The sequence below is a fragment of the Danio rerio genome, chromosome 22 (assembly GCF_052040795.2).
Source record: "Danio rerio strain M-AB ecotype USA chromosome 22, GRCz13ab, whole genome shotgun sequence".
In the NCBI taxonomy this organism is placed as follows: domain Eukaryota; kingdom Metazoa; phylum Chordata; class Actinopteri; order Cypriniformes; family Danionidae; genus Danio; species Danio rerio.
Window position 1 is genome coordinate 25,935,068 of NC_141042.1, and position 12,778 is coordinate 25,947,845.

A 12,778-nucleotide genomic window follows, 5' to 3' on the forward strand; every position below is an offset into this window, starting at 1 on the left:
AGTTGTGGTTTCTTAATATTAAGCTTAATAACAGCTCGCTTGTAAGAATTTGGAACATGGCCTAAAGATAAAGAAGAGTTGAAAACGTTAGAAAGAGGTTCTCCTATAGCAGGAAGCAATTATTTCAGTAATTTTGTTGGAATTGAGTCCAACATACACGTAGCTGGTTTGGAGCTATTTATAATTTTATCTAGGTCTTCCTGTTCTGCAGAAAGTTTAACATCTCCTATTTTCTGTCCAAGCCTTCTATTTTTAATCACTGAAAAAAATCATGAAGTCATCACTACTAATTTGCGGTGGAACATTTTGTTTTCAAAGATGACCGATTATTTGTTAATCTAGCAATGGTGTTAAATAAAAATTAACTAAATAAAACCCTGACTGGGAGATCTGGCAGAACAAAAATTGTATTCTATATAATAATAAAAGATAGAGTTCTGATATTGTCATCAGCCTGTCACAAAACAGACACAAAGGTTTTATGTTTTTACATAAATTTAAAAAAAATTTTTTTTTACATTTTTTGTTTTTAATTTTTGACTTGCAGGAGGCAGAATGTGGCTGTGTTGATGGTTTGGTGCTTGTGGAGGATTTAGCAGAACATGGCTGTGCTGATGAGGGAACTGATGCTTGTGGGGGGTTGGCAGACAGTACCAGGAGAGGCTGCTTTAAGTGCATTTGATTATGCATTACATAAAGGGTGGTGCGGTGGCACAGTGGGTAGCACTGTTGCCTCATGGCAAAAAGGTCTCTGGTTCGAGCCTTGCTCTATAGTCCAAACATATGCAATATAGGTGAATTGGGTAGGCTGAATTGTCCGTAGTGTATGTGAATGTTTGGGTGTTTCCCAGTGCTGGGTAGCAGCTGGAAGGACATCCACTGCGTAAAACATTTGCTGGATAAATTGGTGGTTCATTTTACTGTGACAACCCCAGATTAATAAAAGGACTAAGCCAAAAAGAAAATGAATGATTATGCATAGAAGATGTTGACAGATGTTTGATATCTCTGCCTTTGCTGATTACTCTTTTGCACACATTACATACAGTATCACTTTGGTTTTATCTGCAGCACTGTCTGTAAAATGCTTCCACATAACTTGAGCAAGTTTTTTTTTTTTTTTTTGGCTGGTGGAGGACCAAGAAATGGCTCAGCAGCAGCCTCACTTTTTTCTATTAGGGTGCCAAAATCCATGTGACGAGTTTCAAGTAAGTGGCGGGCAGATGTGCTTAGGGTTACTAGCCTATAGCATATATCTTGCTGTCTGCAAAAGACAGTAATTTAAACGTACCATATAACTCCCACATGTGCATACAATTCGACAACTACACAAGCATTATTTTAACCTTTATAACCAAACGTTAATCTGTCAAGTCTATTGTCCAAATTATCGCACAACAGAGCTACGTAAACAGAGCACCCGATTGCAGATGACAATATTAGCAGTGTAATGGAATAATATCCTGATGAAACTCCGCTTCAACTCTACTACACGATTATAGACTGCCTCCGGGACCCAGTTAAGGTACAAAAATAATCATACAGTGAAGTATTTTTTCGTTCTGGCGAGCCTTCTCTGTTGCTGTGTGGAGCAGCTTGTGTGTCACCTTTTACCAACCCCCAACTCCTAAACGTCTCACTCTTTGCACTGCGGTCTCAAGAGGAAAGGCAGCTTTTTGGCTGCATCTACACTGTACTGTTCAAGTGACTTAGTTCCAATTTTTTTTCTCCCATGTGGCACAGACCGGATATGGCACATGTACGAGTAAGCAGGAACAAACCACATGGATTCCGATTTACTAAAATCAGATTTAGGCCTTGTTCATATGTGGAAATGTTTACGATATGAATCAGATCTGTGTTCTCGTGTCTGCAGTGTATTGGTGTCTGCAGTGTATCGGATTTTCACCTGTCAATGCGAGTCGTGCCTCATTACCATAGCGAATGATGTCAAGTCTGACACTTTCTTTTCAGAACAGACTTCAGCAGAGTCCCAATGTCAGGGTTCTGCCACTCTGGTCTTGTAAATTCTTGTTTTGGTAGCAGAGCTCGGACACTAGTCCTGTCTGGTCCTGTTTCTGTCTCTGTGTGTGCGCTCGCTGTCATGAGTGTACGCAGAGTGTGCGCGCAGAGTGAGGCAGCCGCGCGGGCTCTGCATCCCTTGGACGCGCACGCTCTTGTACTCGTGTTTGTGTTTTCGTCTGTCTGCAGCGTTGTGTTTCATTCCCAGCGTCTCAGTCTAGTTGGTTTCGGTTTTGGTCGGCGCTGGGATGAAGCATGCATGCTGCGTGTGTGAGCGCACAGTGAGTGTTTTCATTCATCGTGTGCTCGTGTCTTGCGTCTGTTGTCAAAGCACGTGGCTCTGTGTTTACATTGTGGTCACGTGCTTTTGTCGTGTGCTTCAGTGTTGTGTTTGTGTTGTCATGAACATGAGGTTAATGAGTTCTCTCATTGGCTGCATGTTCTTGTCCTGTGTTATGTGAGCGCATGGCTTGTGTTGTCTATCTGTGTCATGCGCTCTCCCGTCTATTGTCTAGTCCAACCCTCTTTGTTAACTCATTATTAGTATGTCATGTTCACCTGTTTGTGTCAATTTACTTTTGCTTTATAATCCCCTCATGTTTTCAGTCCTGTGCCAGTTCGTCGTCTAAACTCCCCATGTGTTCCTGCTCTTGCTCTTGTCATGCCAGCAAAGTTTGTTTGTTAGTGTCATATTTTTCCTCTCGGGTGGTTTTTGTTTTTCTTTTGTTTTATTTTTATTATCAATAAATCATCCTGTTTGCACTTGAGTCCTCGCTCCCTCATCCCTCCTGAACCCTGACACCCAAACCCTAAATTTTATTTAGGAGGACTTAAACAACTTTTATATTGTCATATAGCACAGGTATTTAAGCATGTTAACGAGAGTAAAAGAGCGCAATGTCTGCCACATAACCAATATAAACTAATATAAAATTAGTGCATCACATGCATAAATCACGCCATGGACATTACATTAAGATGCCTAAAGGTTTAAAAAAGCCTATGTATAAAAAGAACATGGACAAATGAGAACCTTTTTGTCATAAATTTTAGTAAAACAGCTTGTCAAAAGCTGTGAACAGATTACATATAGGAACAGAGAAAAGAGCACTCTTTAATTATCAGCTGTTAGTCAGCACTTGCTCTTTTTTTCTTGTTCATTGCACCTTTGCTGTGTGCTGTGTAAAAGCAGACGATCAGATACGAGTCATTTTTAAAAGATGATGTAAGCAGGTCATCAAAAAAAATTGGATACAGTCACAAAATCTGAATTGATCTGCAGTGTAAATGCAGCTTTTGAGACAACATTTTTCTTGTTACCGAATACAAATATTTTTTTCAAGTATTAGTTTGTAAAAAAACACACTATTCATGCCTTTCCATGTATATAAAGAGAGATCATCTGCACATGATAACATTATAAGCTGAAATTATTAATTTTGTTACATTTATTTTTGGTCTGTTTACAGCAGAGTATATGAAGTAAACAGCAAGTAAAATAGAAAAATAAAGTCATAAAGACCAGACAACACTACAAGCCGGATTTGAGCTAAACTATTTGGACTGAAAAAAACTTCACTGTTAACCCCCTTTATGGTTTATATTATTTTTAATCTTAGAAGAGCATAAAAAGTAAAAAAAAAAAATATGTGAGTGTAAATTATTTGGTGTAAAATAAATCAGTTCACACAATTAGTACACTTGCAAGGTATTTATTAGCATCACATTACAAAAAGATACTGATTAAATTGAAAGTTATAGATGAACACATCTCCTATTTTCTTGTGAAAATGTAGATTGCATTTCATTCCTCAATCCTCCTTGATATACTTGTGAATCCAGGAGAGAAAGTCCTCATTAATGGAAAAAGTTCCATCTGGATTGATGGGAACAGCAACGGGGAGATAAATATCCCTTTTTGACATTGTAATCTAGAGAAACAATAACACAAAGAGTTAATTGTATTTTCTTACTATATCTCTTTGAGTGAGTCACAAGGAAAGAAGGAAAACTATTTCACCTCTGGAATCCTAGCAATGAAATTCAAGGACCTCTGAGATGACAAGGCTGCAGTCAGTTCAATCTCTTTCTCGCTGTTCGTTGCTCTTTCAAACCTGAATTGTGTCTCATAAGCTGCCTTGAGGATGTGTTTAGAAAGCCTAATTGGGAGGCAAAGAATAGAGAAATGCAGATAAACCAGTGACATTTTCTACACTATATATTTGTAGTTTAGTGTTGATAATCATTACTTTTTAGCATAGGTGGTTCAAATTTTTGGCAGTCTCTCCCATTCCACTTCTAGACAGGCAGCAAGGAATTCACCCAGGACACCAGCTTCAGCTTTAGCAAAGACTGCATACTGTTTGCAATCCGCACCCCAAGAAAACTTGCCCTGAAAGGAACATTTTTGTTCAAAGCACACTGAAGGTACTGAAGTAGAGAAATAAACTTTGCCATATGTTCCAGTCTTACAGTGACTTTGTGCTTGCTTAATAGAGCACCATCAGCACAGATCTTCATGTTGTCATTTTCAGCAATGGAGGAAACTATCAGTTGCACTTTTGCAGTTGGTTTGTCAAAGTAAGCAGCCAGTATTCTGAAAGGATAAAACAAATAAAAAATAAAATGGGGCACATGGCATATTTTGGTTTGCTTCATGGGCAAAAAGCTGAGACTAACATGTTTCTGCATTTGCTCAAAGCTAGCTGCAGCACTTCCACTGCTCGTGTCCTTTGTGGCACTATGGGGTGCCAAGTACTGCAAGCAAAACAACTTGACCAACTTGAACTTCAAACTCCAGCCTTTCATCTGCAGGACCTTCAGCTACAGCCAAAACAGCAAACAAATAATTATACTTTTATCTGTAAAAATAAAGTTTCATCAATGTTACAGTCTCTCTCTCTTCTCACCTCTTGCCACTGCAGCACGGACTGAATGGTGTCCAATTATGTAGAAAAGAGTGGAATTTCTGATAAAAGCAGCATTGTGAGAGTGCACCTCAACACATCCCTTGATTTCAATGTATGGGACAGCATAACAGAGGGTCCTGTCAAATGGAGCAGGAGCTCTCACTGAAGCATCAGGTGACATCTCAGAGGACTGAAAAAAAAAACTCTTTCCACCTTGTAGTTTGAAACAAATGTTTACATGTTTCCATATGTCTATGAGTGTATTCAAAGCTTACCAAATCACCAGCATAAGATGCCTGGGAGTTTTGCAGAGACAATTCAGGTACCAGGGGAACAGACCTTTCAGCACTGTGGTCTTCAATGTTTCTGATCACGGCAAGAGTCTCAAAGCTGCAAAAGCATGATAGTTATTGATAATTTCATGAAAGGGCACTCACAACAACAAAATTGTAACAGAAATGTCATTACCTTGCAGAAGCAATGTGTTCAGGAAGTTCAACAGGCAGAGCCTCCACCTTGTAGTTGCCCTTGAGAATGTCTGCTCTTGCTGCCACTTTTCCGGGTGCAATTGTACGGATCTTTCCTCTTGCCATAACAGCAGCTTGGATGAAGGCAGTGTTAACTCCCATCACAGCAAATGTCTGGAGAGCAACACTGGAATAAGACAATAAGGAGATTTTTTTGTAGAATTGTTTTTGTGTACATTAAATCTCATCTGAATGAATTTAGCTGTAAAACTGTACCTTGGTCTAGCTTCAGCTTGGAACTGAACATCAGTCTTCTTCAGTTGCTCATAAGTCATGGACTCCAATTTCTCAGGGAGAGCAGGTGTAATGGTGGCCTGAACTAAAATGATCAACAGAACAACATTAAACCTAAGAAGTGACCCCCACATATTGGAAAATAAGATATGGAAATTCAAAGACATAGCCGTACCATTGACACTTGCAGCAGCAACTGCAGCAGTGTACCAACTGAACTCCATGGGCACACCAACTGCAGTTGGCAAGATACGACGCACTTCAGCTGCAAGCAAAGGTTTAGCATACTGGAAGGCAACTCCTTCCTGCAAAGCTTTAAGAGCCTCCTTTAGCAGTGCACGTGGTTTGGGTCCAGTAACCATCTGAAGAAAGTGTTTATTAGAAGCTTAATTCTAATTGTGAGGATCAACAAAGTTAAAGATCTCAGATGTAAAGCAGATGGTAAAAAGACTTGAAATACATCACAATACCAGTATGACTTCTTCAATGATGGTCTTGTCAAAGTTGACATACCTGTAAGCCACTTCTTGTCCAAATACTTTAACATAGGCTGAAGCAAGTGGTTTATCAGTTGGCAAAGCCTTCCAGTTTGTGAGCTTGATGAGAGAGAAATCATGTATACTTTTGTGGCTCTTTCAAGTTTATAGTAAAAGTGTAATATTATGTTACACTGGATCTAAAAACTTACTGCTCTCAGTGTACGCTTAATCTTTGTGATACGGTCAACACTTTCATCTGCAGCAGGAGATTTTAGAAGAGCTTCATGGATTCCTCCAGTTCTCACACCAAACTGTTTTAGAGGAACAATTTAGTGAAACTATTTTAAACATTAAGCTGGATATCTGGAAAAGAAATCTTAGATGACTCACCTCAATAACATCAGCAGCGGCTCCAGCCAGGTAGGCACGAGCTTTAGCTACAACAGCTCTGGGCAAGATGGTGGCAGCATCATTGATCATATAGGCACTACCAGCAGCTCCAATCATAAGAGGAGCTTAATGGACACATAAAAGAATAAATCTGCACTGTTTTATATCAGAACATTTTTTGTGTATTTTAGGAAACATCAAATACCATTAATTAATTTTATAATTTCTTCACAGGAAATTTGAAAATCTTACTATAATAATAGTCCATCTGAAAAGCTCTGCTGTAACAGTAGTTAAGTCTGTCCAGCTTGCAGTTCATAAGCTTGATGGCAACATTAGCTGCACCAGCATTGAAAATGAATGGCTGTGATTACCTCTGGCTTGTGCTTGTTTCATGTGATGGTAAAATAAATAAAACTAAAATAAAGGATAATTTTTGAAGATTTTGAAAAGATTTGTTTTTCTTACACAGATGCCATATCAGGAGCAGTGATTCTGGTCAAGGACTTGATGTGGGAATAGGCAAAGCTTGCAACATGCATGTTTGGCTCAGTCCTCAAAGCTCCAGCAAGACTGGAGGCGAGAGCCACTGAAGGCTCGGTCTCAAACAGCACAATACAAGCAACCATGCGCACCTCTGGGTGGAGAGCCCTGTCCAAAACAAGCTGCAGGGCAACAGGCTGAACCTGAGACAGGAAACATTTTTTTATTTTTTTTATTGGATGAAAACATGCATAACATTTACAGCAGTTCATCTCTACAATACCTGACTCTTACCAGTTTGGGCTCTTTCTTGGCAATGTTCCTCAGGGCCAAGATGGCATCAACCTGGACTTTAATGGGCAAAGCATTAGCTGCAGTTCTCAGTTCAGGTAGGAGCTTCATGATGGGTTTAAGACTTGAAGGGTGACCAGCATTGCCCATAACTTTCAGAGCCAAAGTGATTTCAGGAAGGTCATTCTTAGAAACGACCTCTGTGGAAATCTCATGGATGGGCTGAGGAGTTTGATACATGTAAACTAATTAGACTTTTGAGGAGCAATTTTATGACATTAATTTAAATGAAGAGATGCTTTTACCCTGAGGAGCTCGGCAGGGCAAGTTGGAACTGCAGTACAGTGCCTGGCAATCAGGGAACCATATCCAAGCATGGCAACTTCACGCAGAGCTGGAACAGTGGAAAGTTTCTTGTGCATAGCCAAACTCTGTTCAGCAGGATACAGAAATTATTAATTTGACCCAAGGCCTTTGAATGCAGTTTGGTTATTGTTGAGTATCAACAGCACTTAGTTAGGTATACATACAGCTGTCATTTGGATGGTTTCAAGATCAGCAGAAACCCTTTGCAGAGCAATCACAAGAGTCTGAATGAACTCGGGAGTGGTAAATTCACCAGCTAGAAACTTCTCCTTGATGAATTTTATTATAACTGGTGTACCAACATCAGGAAGAGCATCCAGAAGCCAGCGCCTAATACAATTATTATTTAGAATATTTACACAATAACAAATATGTACACAATAACTAATTGTGCTCTAACTGTATTATTTAGTTGCACAAAAATTATACCTGTAAACTGGTTTGTCCTTGAATTGAGTCCAGATTGTCTCAATTTTGTCCAAGGTGGCAAAGCGAAAAAGCTGGACAAGCTGAACAAACTTAAGTGGAGCATCATCATGGACCATATCTTTATTGTTTGCAACCAAGTGCTTCAGGAACTCAACAATCTAGGAAAATTAAAGGAAATACTGTTGTGTATTTCATATATCAAGTTCAGTTCTTTGACTAAGAGATTAAGCATTTAATAAAGTAAATTATACCTGGGCAGGTGCATCACTGATCTTCATGAGTTGAATTGGGGCCTGAAGAATCTCAGTTGCAAACTCGTATTGCAGGGATCCACGGGGCATGTAATCAGCTTTGATTGGAACGACAGGGGTCTTTTCAATCTCAACAAAAGCCAAGGTTTGTCTGAAACAAATACTTTTTCTGAAACTTCGACTTCGTTTTTAAGGGGCTAGGAGTGGAGTAACACTGCTTGTGTTACTCTACATATATACTGTAACTGAAATCACATAAATCATACTTTGCTTCCATCATTGCAGCACCATGAATCTCATTGAAGGGTGAGAACTGATACACTTCCTCAACTGTTGCCTCAGCGATCAGTGCACCATTGTCAGCTGGTTTCATGATGTAGTTATAAGTAGCCGTTTCAATCAGACTCTTGACCCTCTGATGAGAGAAAGGTAGGTGATTTGACTCTTAACATTTTTAGTGGGTAGATATTTTAATTCTATTAGGTATCCAAGATCCTTAGACTTGGTGACAATAATGTGGTTGGTTTTTGGATCCTCATTGATGACATAGTGTGTCCTGCACACACCCTGAGCTCCAGCCTTCAAGAAAAAGTCAAATGATAAGATTGCAGAACTCAAAATACCTCAATAATCTTTTAAGGATATTTTTCCACCTCTTGCAGCTCGTAGATGTTCTGGGTCTTCTTGAGGTTGAGCTGAAGGATGTTGAGGATACCTCTGGGCAGGTTCATGACTGTTGGAGAGACTCCTGCTGGGGCGAAAACCTTGCCAACCACACCATTAGCGTACTCAAACTTGATGGGGATCTGAAGCTGAGCAGCCAGTGCTGAGGTGAGCTTAGTGGCAGGGACAAATGAATCCTTGGGCCAAGTGCCAGCATACTCGTAGAGTAGAGGATCCATAAGCTGTAAGGGAATATATCATTGCTTAAGTAACATTTTTATAACTAAGTTTATTAACATTTTATTTTTAAGTGTTCCTTCATTTTGGAACACCTACAATTTCCTCATTTCATAATAGTCATTACCTTCATCAGGTAGGTGTTCTCAGTCACGGCACTGAGGAGAACCTTGCTGCTGACTTTAATACCTGCTCTGGCCAGACCTTCTTGAGGAAGACCTCCCAAAAGCAGAGCCTCATACTTGTACTTGTAGGTCTTATCATGGGCAAATTCAGGAACTGGAATGAGTAGAGTATTTTATTTATTCAGCAAGAATGCAATATTTGTAAATTACCATTTAACAAGTTGCCAAATTGCTTTACTTACCAAGGTTCATCTGTTGACTCGCTGAAAGAAGCAAAAATACATTTTTAAATTATCTTTATTTGTTCAATTTAGATATAAATAAAAAAATAACTTATTATCTGCTGGATTCATTGTTGAGTTGGTCGTTCCGTCACGTTTCAGGATTAAAACAGGAACAAAAACAGGTGTAGAATCCAAGTGCAGATCTTTAATGTGAAAGTGCAGCAACAGTGACAAAATCCAAAAATCAAAGTAACAAATTAACAAAATAAACAAACAAACGAGCAACTCAAACAGATTAAACTGGGACTAGACTTTAACACTAAGACAAGATACAAGAGCAAGAGCAAGAGCAAGACCAAGATCAAGATCAGGAACAACACACCAACAATGACAAGGACCAACTCACAAACAGAGGATGAATGACTGAATATATAGTCCAGGGGTCCGTTCTTCGTACGTGGATTACTCAGTTAGCTGGATTCGGATATTGACGATTTGACATGATCCAGGATCGTTTCGTTCTTCAAAGCTGATCCGAGAGTTGTTGTCATAGCAACAGTTCTGCTAGGTCAAACCTGATCGGGAGCAGGTTCAATTCATATAAACAGGATTAGATCGGCTTAATTCAAGCAAAGATAATACAGAAAGTATGTTCCCAATTCTGATATTTTCTTACAGTAGTAGTTATATACACTTGGGAAAATGGTACATATTTTTTAACTATATATATATAAAGTTATAGTCATTAATAAAATAAATTAAGTTATACATATTAATAAAACGTATGCAATCTTCACCCTCGAAATGAAAGTACAAAGACTGCCACCTGGTGGTGCAAAGAGAAAACTTATTGATATGAACTTTTTAGATCGCTTTAGTACAAATTGTGTATAATAGAAATGCAGAATATGTGACTTTTTTAAAGCAATAATAAATTTCAGCAGTCATAAACATGTTTTGATAGTTAATATGCCAGTGATTTGATGCTTCACAAAAGTTGCAGATGCCTTTACCAATATGAAAACGCTTTTGTAAACAACCAGTTATTATTTACATCGATTAAAAAACGGCTACTATTATAATGAAAATCTTTTCTAAATGTGGAACTAAATACATTGATTTGCATTGAAATACATGATGAAAACTCTTGACACATAAAAGTGGAAAGCCTGCAGCTCACAACAAATGTGGAAGGTTATTGCGTGTCATATTTAACAAGCCGTTTACTGCTAATTTGATGTAATTTTGCTCACATGGATAATTGAATATTAATCAGATGATGTCATTACGCTGCTGTGCCGTCAGCCAATCGTTGCATTGCTGATCATGATTTCGAGGATCGATAGATCTGTCCTTCACAACACGCAGCGATCTCAGATCAGTTTATCCAGACATTCTAATCTGATTCGCGAACTCGTTTGAACAATCAAATTAGCGAGAGATCAGTTATCAAGATGAAAAGATCCGGGATCTGCCAAATAATCTTAGATCATTTAAGCGAGGTACGAAGAACGGACCCCAGGTAATCACAGAGAACGGAGCAAGCTGTGGTTGTAAATCAGTGTAGATGAGAGACCGGGTGTGTGTGCGAAAGAAATGTATGGAAATGTAGTTCTAAAGCCACTGTAGTCCGCTGGGGGTTGCTGGCGAACACCAGTGGCATCTGGTGGAAAAACACAGTCATGACACTCATGGCTGGTGGTTTGTGACAAACCTTTCAATCATTGGATCTTTTATAGTAATTTCTTGCTGACAGTTTTAATTTGTATGTTAATAATAAACTGATGTTACTGTAAGTTTGTATCAAAAAGTACATACATTGTGATGTCAACATTAGTACTAATTAGAGGTTAGGTTACCCTGGCCTATCATGTCATTCTCGAGAACATGTTTAATGTCTATTATCTTTTGAATCACAAAATTAGACTTTTAATCAAGTCCTAAATGCAGTTAAGAATAATATACATTCAATGATATGCATTAATAATATACATAATATACAATAATATACATTATACATTCATATTTACAGTCAGTGATGATTGATTATTAACCCAAAATTTGACTATAGGAAATAGCTATTTGCAAAGTGGAAAATAGGACATGAAACTTTTTGCTGTTGTGCGTTCAAAAACATAAACCATTATTACATTTATTTAAAATGCAGCAGAATTGCCTATGAACTTGTCCATGACTTACAAACTTGTCATAATGCCTAACTTCTATAACTTTTATGCCTTTAAACTGATCAAGCCCTGTTTTTTTATTTCTTTGATCACTTTGGTCACCCATTATTTACAACATTAAAATTTACTTTTATTTTCTCTCTTTTATTATATTTATTGTATTATTCAATATCTTAACTGTTAACACTCCAGAGCTTAGTAGAACAACACAAATGTATTGTAAAATGAATAAAATGATTCTGAAGTTTTATGGTTTTATTGGTTTCTATAACATTTTTGGCAGTTTTTTTGATGAGACCAGTGCCGGTGACAGTGAGGTCAAGGTCTATTTCTGTGTTGGGACAGGGCAGACAGACAGTTCAGAGAGGATTTCTGTGATTGTGTCAGGTCAGTCATAGATTAGCAGCATTTCCCACTACTTTTCTTGATTTTCATTTAACACTCTAGGCAATGGAGAAGTTCTTATATGCCCTTACATGTGTGCTTTTTTTTTAGTTGCTTATTAATAAATACATGGTTTTAGTCTTATGCCACTTGTAAATGTCAAAGAGTTTTTCACAGAGTTGTGTATATTTGTGTTTCAGTTATGAACTCAAATTAATGTGTTATAATTTGTAAATTCATTTCTGTTAAAAACTCATAATAATGTGATCAGTGTTGCCAAATTGGGCAGTTTAGAATTTTTTGAAATAGGCGGGTGGTGAAAATTTGGGCGGTTTTATTAACCAATTATGACCCCTCCCCAAATCAGAAGTAAAATTTCTAATCTGAGATCAGGAAACCATTTGTTTGACTGTTCTATTTCACTCACACTGAGCTACCTTCCTGACCTTTTACTTCTCCACCAGAGTAGATCACACACATTTGAGCTTTTGCATCAGAGATTATATGCTGTAACATACTTTATCTATTTATAACTTTTTATCTTAGTGTAATTGATGTTGTACATTTCTGAATTTGTT

General features: G+C 38.1%; 2 protein-coding genes across 2 annotated transcripts; both read right to left on the reverse strand.

Moving 5' to 3' along the window:
* Window positions 1–544: 544 nt before the first annotated feature.
* LOC100330641 (vitellogenin-like) lies at window positions 545–4,680 on the reverse strand. Its single transcript, XM_087304831.1, is given in 5 exon segments — window positions 545–3,953; window positions 4,043–4,181; window positions 4,272–4,414; window positions 4,495–4,618; window positions 4,676–4,680. Coding segments are annotated over 5 exon segments (531 nt in total). The 3' UTR covers window positions 545–3,833.
* A 51-nt stretch (window positions 4,681–4,731) lies between these two features.
* Window positions 4,732–8,812, reverse strand: LOC147838511 (vitellogenin-like). The gene is made up of 17 exons (XM_087304495.1): window positions 8,648–8,812; window positions 8,382–8,532; window positions 8,131–8,288; window positions 7,866–8,031; window positions 7,641–7,766; window positions 7,339–7,557; window positions 7,030–7,247; window positions 6,814–6,911; window positions 6,562–6,686; window positions 6,381–6,482; window positions 6,163–6,288; window positions 5,868–6,054; window positions 5,675–5,777; window positions 5,400–5,585; window positions 5,207–5,321; window positions 4,932–5,121; window positions 4,732–4,845 (listed from the first exon to the last, which is right to left on the reverse strand). Exons 1-17 carry the CDS (start codon window positions 8,752–8,754, stop codon window positions 4,763–4,765), a joined length of 2,460 nt encoding a protein of 819 aa, XP_087160621.1. The 5' UTR covers window positions 8,755–8,812; the 3' UTR covers window positions 4,732–4,762.
* Window positions 8,813–12,778: the final 3,966 nt, after the last annotated feature.